The 19,535-nt window shown below is 44.6% G+C and overlaps 1 protein-coding gene across 2 annotated transcripts in view; it reads right to left on the reverse strand.

Moving 5' to 3' along the window:
• The window catches only part of PHLPP2 (PH domain and leucine rich repeat protein phosphatase 2), a 37,506-nt gene extending 21,794 nt beyond the window's left edge, over positions 1-15,712 (reverse strand). The window contains exons 1-6 of one of the 2 annotated variants that reach the window (XM_086758169.1): positions 15,572-15,712; positions 14,862-15,106; positions 7,285-7,418; positions 3,052-3,242; positions 2,494-2,619; positions 1,131-1,285 (exon numbers count right to left, since the gene is read on the reverse strand). In XM_086758169.1, the coding sequence (XP_086614295.1) occupies positions 1,131-1,285; positions 2,494-2,619; positions 3,052-3,242; positions 7,285-7,418; positions 14,862-15,106; positions 15,572-15,712 (992 nt within the window). Of the gene's footprint in view, positions 1-1,130; positions 1,286-2,493; positions 2,620-3,051; positions 3,243-7,284; positions 7,419-14,861; positions 15,107-15,571 lie in introns of those variants that run through there. The other variant, XM_086758170.1, reaches the window with a different exon arrangement.
• Positions 15,713-19,535: the final 3,823 nt, after the last annotated feature.

Raw genomic sequence — 19,535 nt, forward strand, 5'->3', positions numbered from 1 at the left:
ATCCTGTGAACCAAGGATACTGCATTTTAGAAAATAAAGTTCTGATACAGTTTTCAACATCATACAATGTATTTGAAGAGAGAAGTAGAAAGCAAGATCTTGAATTATTTTAAGCAGCTTTTCCAATAACAGAATCTATTACAATTCAGCAGCTAGAAAACATTTAAACAAGTTTGGAATTAAAATAAAACCAGTCTAGACTCTGGCAAACTGCAAATTCCCAAAGGTGAGCAATTTTTTCCCCTCTATACCCTCATGGATACCTAAGTATCTCATTACTCTGTAGGGAGAAAAATGAAATAACCTGGTATTAGGCACCTAGAGATAAACAAAACAAAAACACAACAAAAAAACCCACATAAAAGCAAAAACCCTGCAGTTTTGCAAAGTTTCTCCAAATACATTTTCCTTAAAGCACGATGTGTTCCAAACACAGAGCCATTTACTACAGGCTTCCTAACAACTTTTGAAACTCATTGAGCAAGCCCTTGAATTCTTTTTAGCACAGCTACCATACATACCAACAGACTAATCTTCCTCTAGATTTTCATAGTTTTCAGGAATTAATTTAAAAATATTTTTGTAAGACTCCTTCACTTACCTAAGATGACTACATCATGCCTCCATACCATCACACAACTGCTACTCTCTTAAAAGCAGATCATTACAAGTTCCCAAAGCAAAGCTGGAGTTTCACAGGCCCTCTGCCAATTCCAAATGCACACTAAGAACTCACCAAAACAGGCTTTTTCAGATCTGCACTTCTTCCTACAAACATTTATCCACAACAGTAGCATTGTGCTTTCCCGCACCTTTTATTTTACACCCAAAAATGTTTTGTATGGCAAAAAGTCTTATATTACTATTGCATCTTGTCCATACAAATGGCACATCACTCCACAAGGATCATCTCAGGTCAAACTGAGCACAAAAGAATCTGCAAATTGTTGGAAGCTTATGCCTGCCTCCGCTGTTCAGTTCTGCTTCCTAGCCCCCTCATTTGTTAGAGCTTCCTGAAGACCAATATTTTACCACTCCATGAGAATGGGCAATACACTCCCCATCCTCTTCATCCCTGGATACACAGGTCAAGAACTTCAAATGTAGACAAAAAATAATTATTTGCAGACCTGCAAAGAGAGCCAAGACTCCCTGCTCCACTTGATCTCATGAAATTATGTCGTAGGTTGAGGTAGATGATGTCTTGACTGTAGAAGAGGTGCTCAGGTACTTCCTCAAGGCTGTAGCATGAAAGATCAACCATGCTAAGTCGCATAGACACAATCTGAAAAGGAGGAGGAAAAGCTGCAGCTGTGCAACAATTTTTCTCTGGAAATCTAACAGAAGGCCAAAGAATGCTAGTAGTAAACAATTTGCAAGAACACGAAAGAACGCCCTTGTACCCACTAGGAAGAGTCCATGCAGGAAACCGAGTCCATGGCATAAGAGTTTATGCCAATTCCTAGTATTGTTTCTGCAAGCCCCTTGACAAGGACGCATATCTGGACACAAACTAGGACACACCGAAAGCCCTGCTCTGTATGTGCACTGGGCGCTCCCTAAGAGCTAAGAGAGTCAGCCTAATGGAGAAAATCGTATCTTTGGCTGAGACACTCTGCTGAGAAAGCACCATCTCCAAGTGCCTTCCACAGATGCAAGCAGCAACAGGAAGCAATTGACTTTCCAGTTCAGTCCTTTAAGGCTCACACACTCTCTGCTTGGCCTAACTACTTCTTCCAATCTCCTTTTGTTTGCTTGTTCAGAGCATAATATCGGAAACATAACCTGTTATCATGAAAAGGCTTCATAAATTATAGTTTTGCAACATTTAATAAATCTTTGCAAATATCAGATCTCCTTTCATTAAGTATGCTTTGTTTTGAGGTCTTCAGTGCTTCATTCCAGATTTTATGACCTGCTTTATCCTGAACTCATTTCATATTTCATAACGTTTTACGCACATATATATATATATATGAGGTCAAAGTGTGGCTCAGCATTAAGCTACTGCCATCTAATTGTACTTTAACGTGGAATACTGATGCAGACCTGAACAAACTATGCTTCCTTGCTGACTTACGGTCTCTGTGTTAACTGAAACCTATCAGGTAGCCCCTTGCCAGTCCAGGCCACAGTTCAGGCAGCTTCAAGTATGACAACAGATGCAATTTATAGATTGCTATGGCTGTAAAGCCTGCCAGTCTCTGGAGTTTGATCTAGAGGCCTGTGATTAGCTACTCTCAATAGGTGCAGTGAGAGTGAAAAAAACGCACAACTACTACTCAACATTGCTGCGCATGCAGAGAGAGATGAGAAGGCTAAAAGACGACCTTTGTAGTCCTGAGCATACAAGAGATGAAGAAAGCTGTAAAGTGTCCTGGATACTTTCTCCAGCATCATAGCCTCACCTCTGCCCACTTACCAAGCCTGCAGCAGAAAACCCTTCTTACCCTATACCCACCACCCAGACTACTGCAGTCTCCAGGGCCTCACCGTGGACGCCTGTCGGTGCCACCGCTGGCACTCTGACAGCGTTTCAAAGGAAACATGGTATGTTTGAGCTTGTGCTCCAGCAGATGTGAAAGCAAGCGTGTACTGCCGACGTTTCATCTCTTCGACCTGCAAAGGGAGAATTGAAGACAAAACAGCCTGGCTGACATCCAGCAATTACAGTGGATCTGAAGTCTAGGGTGAGGTATTACCAACCACACTACATTTTGCCGAAAACGCAGTTGTAAAGTTAATGGAGAGAAACAGAGAAGTAAATCCTTCTTAACATCTTTCTGCTGAAACAGACCCAAGTAGTAATAATTTCCAGAATGCCCATTCACAACATTGGCTACTAACATGAAAGCAGAACTAGCGTCTCTGTCGTATTAGCCTGAAGACTACTACCTGAGCAAAGCAAGTAGAGAGGGGTTGTACAACTCTCTGCATGTGTTAATGCAGTAATTTGTTACAAAAGCCTAGATTAACCTCTTGTGGATAACAACCGTTATTACAATCCCTTCTTCCTTTCTAAGCCACAGCAAGCTATCCAAAAAGCCTTACCTTCCCTCCAATGAGAGGCAAGATGTGCATCTTCCCTGTGTGGCTATCTTTCACAGAGGACACAATGAGGCACGTACCACAGAGAATTACCAAGCGCTCTGCCCACTTGTGCAACTGGGTCTTTCCTTTGCGTACATTATAGATTCCAGAGAGCAGGATGCGATCCAACTGTTCCACTTGACACGGCTTTTCTGAAGAAAAAGGGGATATTAGCATTTACTTTCCATTTGTTCTTCATTCTCTGTTGTAAGTACAACTGTAACATGCAAAAATTGTAAAGAACAAGTAAAGACAAGTCACACTTGAAAAAGAATCTCATGAAGAGGACAAGCAACTTCCTCGGTCAGTGCAGTAATTTCTGATAAGCAACCATTGTGTGCCTTTCAGTACAACGTTACAATGATTGCCAGGTAGTGTGTTTTCAATCTACAGGTAATTACAGACCTTGGCAAACTTACACACTCGCCAAACATCCTTCAATCACATTTCAAACTCTTGTTGAGTCAGCTAAAGTGACAGAAGTCATCAAATAAGTGGCTTCTACTGGGCTTTAAAGGAAAGTCTGGAAATTCAGCTACAGAAGAAAGTTATTTTCCTGAAGATGATTCAAGTGAAAGGACTCCGGCACTGACTGCTACAGCTGTGCTGTGTGCACTGCTAGCTGCGACTTTAACCAGCAAAGTAGAATTCTACTTCAGCCTTCTAATCCACATACGCGTAGTACTTTTAGGGCAGCCTACCTCCTCGCTTCTTTTATTTTTTTTGTCAAGATAATGACATCTCCCAGATACTTTTCAAGATTCTGTCGATTATACTATCTTACTGGTGAGCAAAATCTTAATAGTCACTTAATTGAATACTTTAAAAAAGAAAAATAAGTCTCACCTGATGGAGCTATGAGTTTCAAGTGATAAGAATCTCCTCACATTAAATTTATATTTCATTTTATCCTAAATTATCCCTAAGACAGCTGGTGGCAATGGGTCCTTTGTTTCACTGAGGAAAGGATCAATTTTTTTTTTAATTTACTACTGGCATGCTGCTTCTGTCTTGAACTGTCCTGCAAGTGTCCTGATATCCATAAGCAGCATGAACCTGCAGGTATTTATATTCCCCCTCACCCCAAAGTCAGACAGAGGAATGGAGTAACCAACATATATGCCAGACAAAGAGGAAAAACTCTAATTAGATCTCCTGGAAAAACATTCTCACTGTTGGTCATGCATGCACCGCGTCCAGACACAAACCATACTCCAAACTTTTATTAGGAGCAAAAAGTTAACCACCAACGAAAGTTACTATACTGTTTCTCAGCTAGAAAGCAGGATCTTCAGCTTGCCAAATTTAAAGCATTGTCTTGATACCTATACCAGGCTGAACTTAGCTGAAATATTTAGCTGTTTGTTTACAACAGTAGCTTTGTTTCAGAGACATGAAGTTTGGCGTAAGGTTGGATGGGGCTTTGAGCAACATGGTCTAGTGGCAAGCATCCCTGCCCACGGTAGGGGAGGCGGTGTGGTGGAACTAGATGATTGTTAAGATTCCTTCCAACCCAAACCATTCTACGATAAGATGTCCTTTAATGGTGAGAAACTCTAATCATCCACAGAAAGAACAGCTTGGATTTCACCAAGCTGAAAGACCAGTCTCAGACTTGGAAGATGACAGTATTATGGGAACAGAAGTGGTATCCTACTGACTGCCACACCAACATTGTACGAAGCACCAGATACGACTGAGAACTACACCAGTCCTCCAGTTTCCCTATTCTCTCCGAAATATCCGTGACACCTTATGTTCTAGTGCTAAGGAGACATCCAGGGGCAACGTTCAAGGACTTCTACTATGAATCCCAGCTACTTCACAATTCCTGAAGCTATATGTAAGAATGGTCTTAACCTCTAGGGACAGACAAGCTCCTGTCACTCTTTGCAGCTCCTGAGCTTGGCCTCAAATATTTGTCACTGGGATTGTGCTTATCTCCACGCTCCAATTAGCAAGCACAGGCTTTCCCACGGAGAGCAAGGATACAAGCAATACACAGAGCCAGCACCTCTAACAGCACCGTCAAGTTCAAGTCCAGCTACAGCAATACAAGGAATCAAGACAACTCCCCACCATAGCATCGTAGTTTAGCACACATAGAAAGTGTGTGACTCTCTACAATTCATGCCTGTCACACCTGACAGAGATGAACAGTTTGACGACCCTGGAGAGCTTCTTCCATTTGATCTATTGTTAAAGCATGTAAAGACCCCATAACATTTGGTCTCTGAGCTTGCTGCATCCAGCCTAGGTCACTGGCTTCCATTCTCCAAACAACTTCCACTGAGAGGGAGCCCTCCCCTTATTCTCCCAGCCAATCCTACACATCCTCTCCCCTGATAAAACTCTTGGGCCCCTAAAGTATCTCAACAGCCAGACTTCAAGAAGCATAATTCCTCCTCACTGCTGTTTAATGTGAGATTTCTATTAGTCCACTCGTAGTCACATCATCCCAACTGGGCCTAAGTACTCACCATCCACCAGGGGAGGAAACAAACCCCATGTATCACATGTGAAAGGCAGACAGAAATGTGGGAAGAGAGCAGAGAAATCCAAGAGACAACCCCAGGGAGTGAGAGAAATATGAAGGCTGCTCTCAACACTCCAGTGGGTCCGGAGGAGGGCCACGGAAATGGTCAGGTGGCTGGGAACACCTCTCTGACGAGGACAGGCTGAGAGAGTTGGGGCTGTTCAGCCTGGAGAAGAGAAGGCTCCGAGAACACCTTTGTGCGGCCTTTCAATATATAAAGGGGCTGATAAGAAAGGCACAGAGAGACTTTTTACCAAGACCTGTAGTGACAGGAGAAGGGGCAACGATTTTAAACCGAAAGAGCGTAGGTTTAGATTGGACATAAGGAAGGAATGTTTTACGATGAGCATGGTGAGGCACTGGCACAGGCTGCCCAGAGAAGCTGTGGATGCCTCACCCCTGGAAGCGTTCAAGGCCAGGCTGGACGGGGCTGTGAGCGACCTGGTCTGGTGAGAGATGGCCCTGCCCATGGCAGGGGGATGGACTGGATGGGCTTTAAAGGTCCCTTCCAACCCAAACCATTCTGTGATTCTAGGATTCTAAGTAATGTTTCTCTGGCTAAAATGCATTACTTCTTCCCTTCCCCCAACTTCTCAGTTGCAGGCTTTGCAAAATTATGACATAATCTTCCATAGCATTCCCTTTAATTCCTCCCCTACCTTTAAGAACTACTTTATCAGCAGTTGCTTTTACTTTCTTAAAATGGGTCTCCTGAACACTCCTCAGTCCTTATACTTCTTCTGTCACAGCCTCTTTCTATCTAAGCAGGACTACCCTCCCATGCTGACTGAAATGACTCAATTCCATTTTCTACCTACTTGCTTCCATGAAGTGTTGATTTCTTATGATTCCATTTTTTAATACTGAATAAACAAATGAAGGCTAGCAGCTTAGTCAGGCTACCCAGCTCCACTACGCAAGAACAATTTTCTATTAAAAGCACTTTGATTTTTTTCTCTGAAATGCAAAAAACACACAAGTGAAGTATTTAAAGTAATGAAATAATTTCATTATCAGCTTTCCTCACCCTTATTTTATATTTACTCTTTGCTTCAGTGAATCCCTTTTCTGAATGCCAGCCCCACACACCAATGGGCCTACAAATGTAATTCCGTTGTTTCTTATGCACATGGTATCATGCCCAAACTGATTCATCAGGCGACTCACAAGCCTCGCTTCTGCAATGAAGCGCACGGTAGCCTAATGGTAGCCTGCGCTATTATTAACCAGCTGGCACTTTCCCTCTCTGTTTTCAGGCTGTGGAGGTATTTGACCAGGACCTTCCTTGCCCATCTCCACACACCTTTTGGAAATATAATCTTCAGCCATATCTAGACAGAAATGCAGTATGTTTCTGATCCCATCAGGAGCTCTAAGGCATCTGTCATAACATTCAAAACTAAAGACAACAGAGCAATCTTGTGTCTTCCTGTGGAGCTCTTCTCTCAAGCAACAGAGAGGATCAAGAGAACTGCAGAATTCTGTCTGTTTCTATTAATCTTGAAAACTTCTTATTGTAAGGAATGCTAACTGGTACTTTGGCTGTTTGATGCAGCCATCTATAAACGCAACAGGCCAATGACTTGGGCTTCAGCTGAGTTCCACCTCAGAGTTAAAGCTACGGGAACAGTGACAGTTGCACACACACAATTTCTTACCACTGTAAAAGCGAATCATACAGCTGAGATCAGAGTTTGCTGCCTCTTCCTGCATTCTGACAGGATCATCAAAACCCAACCCAGCCAAGTAGTCATACACAATCTGAAGGGGTTTTTCTGTGGGCTCCAGCCTCCTGTCAAAACATACAAGAAAGTAGTTTTGAGAACACAAAAAAGATTAAACAAATCTCATCGCAGCTATGGTGTAAGCACTACTGACATACTGGTTGTTCTGCTCCTCTGAAAAGGTCTAGCAGGCAGGCATCCTTGGGGGCTGTGCTTCCTGCTTGTCAAGTAGGACTTAAGAACTGCAGCACTTGAAGAATTACATTGCAGAAGGGAAACAGAGAGCAAAACCAACAGGCATAAGCCATACAATCCATGGTGACCATTTCTATTCCATAAACAATGACAAGAAACAAACCCAGATATACTGCACAAAAAGCAGACGCCAAATAATTTTTAAAATCTATGTATAATGACTGAAAGATATAAGAGAACTCTACTTAAACTTCTCTTCCAAACACAGGTGGGAGCAAAGCATGACAACCTTCCTGAAGACTGACTTCTCAAAAGAAAGGAAAAAGAAATTTCCCATTCTCTTTAGCTCTCCTCAGTGCAAGATTCTCATGGCAAATTAACTCCAACAGTACATTCAAAGAAAAGATTTTTTAGAACTACAACACATCATAGGATGGATTCAGTGGCTAACTTGAACAAATGGCAATAAAATAAAGTTCTCCTGAAACATCAGGTTTAGTATATTCAGAACAAAAAAGAGGTTTTCTGATCCTCTCATCTCACTTATTCCAGAGATGCTGACTCACTAAATTAGAAGTTTTACTTCGGGGGGGGGGGAGGGGGGGGAATCTTAATGTAAAAGATTAAGTAGTGAAAATGTAAGACAGGAGTTAAAATAAATTGCTCCAGTGGTCTACATATTATCCACTACTAAAAAATCCTCCTTTTAAATCTAAAAGTGCCTAGCTTCAGATTACAGTCACTGGACATCGTCATGTCTTCTATTCTGTAAACAGGTGTTTATAAACGATGAGACTGTTTCAAATATCCTTTCCAAGATGGGGCTCAATGTGCTTTTAAAATTTTCCTGCACTAGTGCGGGTCTACTTTGACTCAAAATAATTTTCACCACTGATTTTTTTTTTTTTTTTAGTTTACCGACATTCTGTAAGTGCTAGCAGCACAACTGTTTGCTGTATCCTTGCACTGACTACACAAAACCGTACAGAGATTTCTTGGTTCCACTCAACAGTATTTATATTCCCGGACCAAACCTGCTCTTGACTGTTTGGCACACTCACTCATATCCCTTCAGCCCCATGAGTCCTCCTGAATTGCAGTTTTTGCAAGTTATAGCCTCCTTCCTCTCCTCTTTAGTATTTAGTACAGTTGGCTTTTACATAAATATAGCCAGTCACATTGAAAAGCAGTGCTTTTCAGAGAATACTGTATGCTAAACTGTCTAGATCAACCTTTTGCACTGTCTTCTCAGTACTCATCACTCCATCCATCTCTGCTTTCCTGAGTTGCTACCTTTCTTTTAGCCGCTGATTATTAAGAGCAACCGAGCAGCGCAAGTCTACCTCTCTTCACTAAGACATACAGTAACCTCTCATCCAAAAAAAAAATGCTTACAATGAATAGCAGTTTCCACTTTGTAAGGTATCAGCCAATGAGTTTTATTGCTTTGTGCACCGCTTTTCTACCAATGACATCGGAACAAAGAATCACAGAAGGGACCGTTAAAGCCCACCCAGTCCAACCCCCCTGCAAGGAGCAGGGACATCTCCAGCCAGGTCAGGTTGGTCAGAGCCCCGTCCAACATCATGCACTGCAAGAAATGACTAACACCTTTCGCAACCAAGCTTGAAATTTCAAAGCATCAAGATCAAGTTTGTTCTGTAACATCTGTTTTCTACTAAACTTTGTTGACTTGTATACATCATCAATACTGCATGTCTTACAGGAAATATTTTATTACTGTACATACCAAACCTTTTGTCCCGGTTTCGGCTGGGATGTAGCTATTTTCTTCCCAGTACCTGCTGTGTTTTGGATTTAGCATGGGATTTGGTACGTGAAGAATGTTGATAATACACTGACATTACTAGTTGTTGCTAAGAGATCAAGGACTTTTTTCAGCTTCCCAGGTTTCACTAACGTGCAGATGCAAGAAGCCACTACAAGCCGACCCAAGCTGGCCAAAGGCAGTATTCCACACCACAGCTGTCACGCTCAGTATAAAAGTGAGGGTGGGCCGGTGGGCAGCTCTCTTGCTCTCGCTCTTGGGAAATCACAGTTCTGAGATCGCTCCAAGATTGCTCTCGGTTCCATTCCGTGATTGCTGCTCGGGACAGGCTGTACCGGTCATTGGGTCACAAGAAATTGTGCATTGTTCAGAGCGTGTTGAAGCAAGTTTGTGATAAACATTCACTATGCTGGGTTGGTCATCACTGGCCACAATGTTACTCGCTCTCAGAGCTGTTCTCAGAGCTGTGTCATACAGCAACCCCACTTGTTAGGTACACTGTTTATCACCTCTGGGCATTGCACTAGGTATCACTTTGCTGTGCTGTCTAACATTGGCTTTTAGTATGATAAAATAATTGGTAATGGGACCGATTTTGTATTGATATTCAATGGCGGCAGGTGGCGTGCAGAGCAGAGCAACAGTTTCAGCTCGGTACTTTGTGAGCCATCTCGTGAGAACTATCAATAATTACACTTTTTCCTTTTTCTCCTCGGAGAGTCAATCTATGGGGGACACACTTCCGTCCATCTTCCCCTTCTCCTCCAGGCTAATTACAATAGATCTTGAGAATTTTGAACACCCTTCGGATGCTCAAACCAGCAAGTTCCGATTGCTACATCTCCTGAACACACGTCAGGTCTTGCTTAGGGTTAAACAACTATTTGGGAAGCTACTCAAACCCCGATGACAGGCACTGCAGTTACTCCAGTCCTTGCGATCACACAGGTTATCCACAAATGTGAAACACATGCTGCAATCAAGCAAGCCAAGCAGTTAAAGTCTCTGTGGTATGGACGACAATGGCTGAAATATAAATATGGGGAGGCCTGGCAGATTGGGTTCATCACACGCCCACACACCCACGAAGGCAAGCGCCATGTGCTTACAATGGTGGAAACACATCCCGTACTCCACGCCACCGCCTGCCACACTATCCTGGGCACTGAGAAGCAAGTCTTACAGTGACATGGCACCCTAGAAGGAACTGAGTCACACAGTGGGACTCACTTCCAAAACAACGCCAGGTTCCCAGTGGTGAGCAACGGTATTGTGAATCACACACTTAGTATATTTGATTATTGTTATTGTTTTTTTTTTAACTTGTTTTCTCTCCCTTGGCTGTCCTGTTTCTGCTGCAAGCCAGGAGTTTTGTCCTTCTTCTTCCCAGTTCTCTATCTCATCCCACTGGACGGAAATGACAAACCTGTGTATCTGTCTCCTACAAGAGGCAAGATACGAGAAGCTGGAATAAACAATAGATTGCACCAAACAACGCTGACTTCCAATTCAGTAAATCCTGATGTGAGGTATTCTATATCCTTCAGCGCAGATTCCAAGAATATGAGAGATGTGACTGGATCTCCAAATACCTTGCTCAAGTTTCCCTTCACTACCACTCGATTAAAATTCTTCTGCTGTTAGAGTCTTACGCTTGTCAGAAAACAGTTTTTCCAACATCTGACCCATGGCTCAGAAACCATAAATGCTTCAGTGTCACTCACAAAAAGAACACTTCATGCAGTCTGCATCTAGATTTCCCAGGAAAAAAACCAAACCACTCAAACATTACAATTTGGTTGCTGAATGGACTGAGGCTTTTGCGACTACACACTGAACAATATACTTCTTGCACATGAGAACTCAGAAAGAACCTTAATAAAGTAAAGGGATAAGTGCTTTTCACGTGACACAAATTTAATCACAATTCTACAGGTTACTCAGTGCTCTCTAAGGTACAATACTGTGGTTTAACCCTCCTGAAAAAGCTAGATACTCTGTCGTACCCTACTTGCCCCTTCTGGAGATGAGATTTGATTTTAAAATTATTTTTCTTCTCATCTTTCACTTCAGCAAGAACTAATCCTGCAGGGTTTCAAAATGCTCATTTGAAAACCACTTAATTTTCTTTCTTGTCTTTACAAATCAAACTGATATGTTTCTTGAAGATACCAAACACAATGCCCTCAGTCTTGTTTCTTTTCTAAAAAAGCCATGTACAAAAGGAACACTGGCAGTAATATCTATTCAAGCCTAATCCCCTAACAGATGTATCTCTCTTGTCATAGTACCATTCCTACTCGAAAACCAGCCAAAAGTATGGTCTGTACTATTGCACCAAGTTTGCTTGCCACTGGCTGGAAGATAAAAGCCTTGCCAAAAAGTTAAGTCTTCTGAATTCTTCAAGTTGTCTGCAAAATGCCACAAGGTGTTCAAAGTTCACTACCTGCCAAGAGAGTTTGAGTTTACAGAAAAATCTACACCTAGGAAGTGGCATGTACACAGGAGGCAACAACTGGCCACTCCGCAGATGAAGTGTGGCTTGGCGTTACACATTTCAAACATGGACCTGCCGGGAAGGGTGTCTGACTCACAGCCCATGGCCGAGCCACCCTTCTGGCACTGGCCATAAGCCGGGCCTGTGACCCAGGAAACATCAGCGCAGAGTCCAGGTGTTCCGCTAATGACACTCACAGGTCCAGCACACAGCTTTGCAAATAAAGCAATGAACAAATCCGCTCGCTACCTACGGACCACACCGGAACAAGGAAAGGGAGCAGTCTACTGAATGCCTCTGGAGACATTCTAGAGGCCTGACCGTACGGATCACTGGTCCGAGCTCTCGCCAAGAGCCATGTGATTCACTAGCAAAACCTAGGATAGAACAGGAAAGGGAAAACCAAAACCAGTATCAGGAACAGCAGTCTCTATATGGAATTTCTTTACTAACACGGTAAAGGCTGGAAGGTTCCGGAGGCAATAGCTGAAGTTTGAGGTTGAAAAACATGCTTTCTCTTCGAGACAAAGTAATGTGATACGAAACTCAAACTGGTATGTGATCACATTAGAAATGTAAAAATTCCTCTTGTAGACAGTGCAATACACACTGAATTCTAGTACACACTGAGAACATCCTGGCTGTCAGAGCAGCTGCTGTTTGACACAAACAGCCCACAATACCCACGTCAGTATCACATATCAGGTACTGGACACTTCCACTACTCAGACAAGCTGCTCTGTTAAGCAAAGGTGCAAAGGGTAAGCAGACAGAAAAGCCAAAAGTAACAATAGTTCCACAACAGCTGCTGCAACTCTTCTTCATAAGCAATAGTAGAGCTTTCAAATCTTTGTAGTTTAAATTTTTGTTGTTAGGGGTGCCTAGACCAAAGTAGGTATCTGTGCTATTTTTGTTTAATCCTCCCCTCTGCAGGAAGGCATAATTTCTGAATGTGAAAGGATGCAAACGTAAGGAAAGATTCTAGCTAGAAGAACTCTAAAGATCCTTGAGGTGCACTGTGGAGAAGAAAAGAAATTTCTGACAGAAACTGACTCTCCTGTGCACAGACTTGAAAGGAAAACGCAGAATGATCACACAGATACCACTAAATATTTAAAGCAAAAACACAAAAAAAATTCTTCCATTTACTGTCTAGGTGCCAAATCAATCTTTGCCATACTCGGCTTCTGAAAGAAAGCCACCTACGGATGTTAAAAGGGTGAAGAATTCCAAAGTTGTTTGGGAGACAAACGTACCTACAGTAAAATGCAATCAGAGAATAATAGGTGTTTGCAAACATGTTATTAAAGTAATCAGCAAACTTTGTTCAAGGAAGGAATTCTCTCAGCAGTGCATGGGGATATCTTGAGCATTCTGTCATCTTCCTGTGGACACGCAAGCAGGTACCGTTCAGGCCTGCTTCCTGTCACCAACACAGATGCTACTGCAGCAATACCGGGAACTCCCATTTCTCTACTGAGAACACCTCCAGTAGGGTTCAGGGATCTCTTCTGTGGTAAATACAATCTGAGAACTACAAGGAACAGACACACTGTAACCAAGAACTCTTTGTGAGATTTAAGACAAAGCTTGATAAAGCTCTAGACACACCAAGAGGCAACAAGAGTGGGAAGGAAACATTTACAACTCGGTACTTGCTTCCAAAACACTGGTTGCAGGACCAATTTGTTAATCCAGTGCAAAACTTGCCACAAATCAAAGACAGGCATGGCTAGAGAGCACAAGAAGAGAGATGGATATTAAAAAGAATTCAAACACAAAAGCCATTCAAAAACAAAAAGAAAGCCAAAACATTCCTCTCTGAACACATCTACAAGCTTTACCTAGCCATTTTAATGATCTGCAGCAAAGGGTTTGCTCTTCTTTCTAACTGCTGGAAAGTCTGCTCAATCTTCGGGTCCAAACCAAGCCAGTTTCCTTATAAATTCTTCAAGCAATGAACGGAGATTTTCAGCTGCCTCGATGGCTACGTTCAAGTGTCCATCTATCCTCACACAGTATTTCTAACTAACTTATTCCTGGTTCTGATAACCCAGGCAGGGCAAGGCAAACAGCTCCAAATAACTTTTTTCAACAGTCAGTTTTAACCACATCCTATTCTCTGCATCTCTCACCACTAGCACTCCCTCCCTCTACCTGATCAAACACGTCACATTTTAAGATCTGGACACATGCAACCTATGACTTTCGTTTCACTATCAAAACACCAGCTACTAGTCCTGTTTAGCCTGTGTTGTCTGTACGGCTTAGTCTTCAAGTAAGGAGACCACAGTATTTTTTTTTTTTTTTTTCCCCTGAGAAGAAGAGTCACAATTTTATAACTGAATTTTAAGTTCAGTAGAATCAATGCAAAGTCTAAATGCTTGTTAAACTTAATGGGAGCTTGTAAACCTAGAGGAGTCCATAATACATTCGGAGCATAAAGTTCATGCACATTAAACCCTGAGCTGCATAGTTTCAGTCTAAATGGACCGCGGGTGTAAAATGTAGAACCTCATGCTTAAGTCGTCTTTATATAACCCTTATTACCACTGCCTTTCTGTCTACATTTAATTATTTACCTGGCAACTCTTCTGAACAAAATATTACTAACACATAAATATTACATGACATAACTGTGAAAGCACCTTACATGTTTAATTGACTTTGAGTAACTGTTTACAGCCTCTCAAATAGCTTAAGTTTTCCGGACACTAAAATATCCGTAACAGAGAACGTAGCAAAGGAGCATATGAACAACAGCCTCTACCTACAAAATTAGGATGTATTTCTGGTTGGAGCACCAGCCAAACCCTCCCAGCTAAAACAGCTATGGCTTTAACTAACACGTGTAAAAGGCGCACTACTACTTCATTTTTATGAATTGCATCACTCAAGGCTATAACTAACTGCACCTACCACCTCTGTCTGTCCGATATCAGCCCTGCTAACGTACGGAGGCACACAGCGAACACAGCCCTGCAACACTGAAGCAAACGTTTCTCAAATTTATCCGTTCTCAGCCCTCACCTGACCAGGTCTCCGTGAAGTTGCAAAAAGAGGTTTTTCCGCCATTCTCCATCACATATCTCAGACGCCGGGGTGTCCACAGTACAGAGGACCAAGCGCAAGTCTGAAGAAGCAGTAGCTGCGGAATCTCCTCCATAAACATACACGCAGCCGCGTCCGACGTCTTCTTTCAGCCAGTCCCTCTCGCGGGAACCAAACCGACTCCTGTTCAAACAGCTCCTGCTGCCGTTGCGCTTCACGTTTCTCTGCAAAGCAGCCCGCACCACAGCGTCAGCGGCTGCCTCCGCGGCGGCGTCTGACCGCTCTCCCCCCTCGCAGGCCGCAGCTGAGCGGCCCGAGCGGGCCCTGGCCCCGTCGCCGCGCTCGCAGGCAGCCCCTCCGCACAGGCCGCAGGCGCGGCCAGGCCCAGGGTGGGGGCGGCGAGCCCGGAGAGCCCCTCCGCTCCGCCCGGCTGGGGGCTCCCACGCTGCCGGCGCCCCCTCGGGATGGCTGCCGATGCGCCGGCGGGAGCCCCGCGGCAGCCGGCCGCGCCGGGGCGCGGGCACGCGAAGACCCCAGCCCCACCGGCCGTCCCGCCAAGGTCAAGGCGGGCAGCGCCCCAGGCGCGGCGCCGAGCTGCCGAGGCGGCCCCGCTGCGACGACTCGCCCCCGCCCGGCACAGCGGACCCCGAACGGCCCCCGCGGAGCGCGGGCCCCGGCCCCCTCCTCACCTTCAGCACCCGGATGCCGCCGCCGCCCCCGCCGCGGGGCGCGCCTCGGCCCCCTGGCGCGCCGGCCGGCGCCGCCTCATCCTCCTCGGGCTCCGGCGTCTCCCTAGGCCCCAGCCCAGCTCCCGGCGCGGCCTCCCCCATCGCCTGCCGGACGGCAAGACCCCAGGCAGCGGCAGCTGCAGCGGCAGCTACAGCGGCAGCAGCACCTCCCCGGCGCCGCGCAGGCCCCGCCCCGGAAGCGCGCGGCCTTCCTCCGCCCGAGCGTCCGCACCGGGGGGCGGGGCGGGGCGGGGCGGGGCGGCGCGGTAGGAGGGGCGGTCGCGGGCTGTGCGTGGAGCTGCGGGGCTGCGCCCGCCCTTCCGTGAGCGGCCCGTTGGAGACGCTCCGGGAAGCTTTACCAGTGTCGGCGGCGTGCAGCGCTGCCCGAGCGGCGTGGTTACGGCTCTTAAGAAGCGTAAGGTGCGAACTACTCTCCAGCCAGGGGAGGCAGGAGCACCCCGCTCACCTCTGCGCGCTGGAGCTGTCCGGCCCGCGGCTCCCTCCGCTTCCCTCCGGGGTCTGGTACCATCGGACTCCCAAGGCTGAAGTTGCACAGCAGAGCAGTCACAGCCCCCCAAGTCCGCCGCGTTAACTCAAGCAGTCTTAACTCCTGTCTGCTAACAATTATCATTGTCACCGTGCAGTCTACCAGCATTCGAGGGCTTTAATAGCTATCACAGCGATAGCTTTAAGACAGCTACTGTTCATGCCAACAGGATGAAGCACATTAAAAACAGACAACAAAAGCCTCCTCCTTCTCCATAATCACCCATGGTTCCAAACTTTCACACTTCAGCCTGTCATCATCACATTTCTTTCTTGCTATACTAATTCGTGGTCTTATTTCAGAGTTAAGTCCAGACACGCCTTCCAAAGTCTCACCGTTGGTATTACTACTGCACCAAACACTTTCAGTTCTATTACATCTTTCCTTTAAACACTTCCTGCCTTCTTCCTGCTCTTCCCAAGCATTTTGCTACACAGCATTGCAGGTCTGCTCCTGGGCACACGAGGCACACCGCACTGCCCGCAGTGCGCTCCCCAGGCTTAGGCCCCCCACGCAAGAGGAATGCCAAAGAAAAGCTTCCCCGGGGTCTGTCCCGCTCCAGAATCAGAGTCTAAGATGACACTGCTGCCACACAGGCTGGCAGTTTCTGATGCCATTTCTGAATTCTCCAGTATCTGGAAGGCTCTCCTTTTTAAAAACAAGGAACCGAAAGACAAGCAAGGCTAAAGGTGCTCCCTGGCACTTTGTATTAATTCATGTCATTAAACCAAGGCAGTCAGGCAGCCACAGGGAAGGCCACCTCGTTCTTAACACTTGCAGACTATACACACAAGCTGAGAAGACTCAATACTGAGGTCAAGTCAATACTGAGGAGATTGTGCTTTGCAGAGGCAAGTGCAATTATGTGTTAGAAAACACATGAAACATTATCTAATAAATGGTTACTGTGACTAGAAAATGCTAAGAAGAACTTCACAGCAGGCATGTGTATTGCTTTAGCAGACAATGAGATTACAACAATCCTTATCCCAGAGACACATGGAGTATGAAAGGGGGCTTTTTAATCATCAAGGGAATTGTAACCAACACCAAAGGCAGGCTGCAAACACCAGGGGAAAAAAAAAAATCCTTTTGTTCTGATCTCATCACACCTCTCTGGCACCTCGACAATATGGCTGCTAGCTGTTGACAAGCTCTCTTTCTGGGTGTTATTTCACATGAACTGTTTAAGCATTTTGTAATTGTCTACTCACTTTGCTCTCCAAAATTTCCTGGAAAGTTGCCATGGCCAAATATTAAGAATAAGTAAGTTCTATCCCACTGTACTTGCAAAAAGCAACAAGGCAGAGTTTTAAATCATTGAATATTGACTCATTTTATTAGTCACTTCATAATTGGTTTCAACCAAAAGACAATACACACAGCAGAAGTCTAATGCATCCCATGTAAATGTTTACATCCGTTATGCTCCTCACTCACCCAAGACTCAGCATTTATTTCAATTTTTCACATCTCAAAAACAGGTCTGCAGAAGTCTGAATGCCACCAGGCTCCCTGCTCAAATGGCATGTTTTTACTTTAAATTTGATTGGGTTTGTTGGGGTTTTGTTTGGGGTTTTTGTTTTGTGTGTATGTTGGGTTTTTTTTACTATACTGTCAAAGAGGTGGAATAGGGCTCTATGTAAAGTGTAAATTACAACATCAGGAAAGAAAAAGGAATATACAGGAACAGAGTGAAAGTTCAGAGGGAAGCAGTCCAGTAGCGCCTTCCCTCACAGCCCCCACATAGAAAATGAACACATAGAAAGCGCACCAGCAGATCTAAAAAAAAAAAAAAAACAAACAACAACAACAACAAAAAAACACCAAACAAGAAAAGCCATCTTTGCTGCTCCATCTTGCAGCTAGTACCAGCCTTGGGGAAGGCACTAAGTCACCTTTCCCAGCTGTTTCAGTATCAGAGTTATATATCCAAGGTACTGTACAGGGGGCAGTCCCCTCACTGCTATTGCTTCAAAAGGTTGTTCAAGGCCATATTTTGTCCCATCAAAACCTGGACAAAGTTGAATCTTAGGACCTTCCCGTGTCTTCTCCCCTTTCAGGTCCATTATGGCCACTATTCTTTCTGACATTTTTTTTTCCTGACTCAAAATACATTAACTTGTACAAACTAACATTAAATCTCTCAGCTCCGAAGTCTCCAATGGAGATATTACTAAGATTAGCCATGATGAAGTCTCTATCTTCCTCCCTTTATATTGCCCTTACACTGAAGCAAGGAAAGTGTTGACCAGACCTGTAAGAATTGTTGCATTCAACTGGTGGAAAAAAAAGACTCACCCGATCCTCAGAGTACCTCAGATGCGGATATGCAAGTACTCTCCAGTGAGAAAATGAAGGAGCAGCACAGAGCTTAAGAGATGTACTTGGGGTCAAGAAGCAAGCAACGGTATCTAATATTGCAGATACAGAAACGTGTGAAAACTGGCCTTCCTTCTTGTGTAATGTTAGAACCCCATCCCTTAGCAAGGGGAAGGGAAAGAGCTCCAAGGACAACAGGAATGTTCGTCTGCTACGAAGGAGTACTTCATAGCCAAGGGATGGCTTCAAGCAAAATGTATTTCAGGTACATGCACCACCTCCTTCAGCTCGACTCAGAAATATATGACAAAGTGCCTATTTCCCAAAACACAACCACTCTGTGCAAGGGTGGCTGAAGGAGCCAAAAACATAGTAGGAATTTACCTTACAAGCTTATCAGAGACCAACAGTAAAACACAGCTGCTTTAGGGGACAGAAAACAAGTGCAACAAGAGGGACAAGGTAAGCTGTTCCTAACTATGCTGCAACAAACTGGCCGGGTGAGAGACCATGTACTTCTTTCTGCCTATCTAATCTCTGGCACCAGTGCTCTTTCTCAGCATAAACAAATGCAGACTGAGGTGTGCCAGCTTTCAGCACCAGTGACCATGTACGATTCTGTGAGGAGAATGGGAGAGGTTATGCAGCATTCAGGAACTAAAGCAAAGACTTTCCATTAGCTTCGTATTTGGGACACCCTCACAGCTCACTGGAGTCTAGATTTAACATGCTCAGCCTTCAACACGAAGGAGTTTGAGCTAGTGGGGTGGTAAATAGTCACCACTGCAGTGAAAGCAACAAAGGTAAATGCTCAGCACCTACAAATGGACTTCAGTTCAGCCATTTTCTGCAAGACTGCCTGCTTCACGATGCTTCTAGCTGAAGCACAGTATCTGTCTCACCACTGATAGCCAAGGCATGACCCTGCCACAGCCCAGCATCACTTTTAAGGAAATCATTATACATTAATACATCATTCTTATAGATTTTATAACCCCATGCTGCTGCCAGTTCCAGTAGAATAATAAAGCTCTTTGCTAATTCAAAGGTCCAAAC

The sequence above is a fragment of the Chlamydotis macqueenii genome, chromosome 13 (assembly GCF_036417535.1).
Source record: "Chlamydotis macqueenii isolate bChlMac1 chromosome 13, bChlMac1.mat, whole genome shotgun sequence".
Classification (NCBI taxonomy): Eukaryota; Metazoa; Chordata; class Aves; order Otidiformes; family Otididae; genus Chlamydotis; species Chlamydotis macqueenii.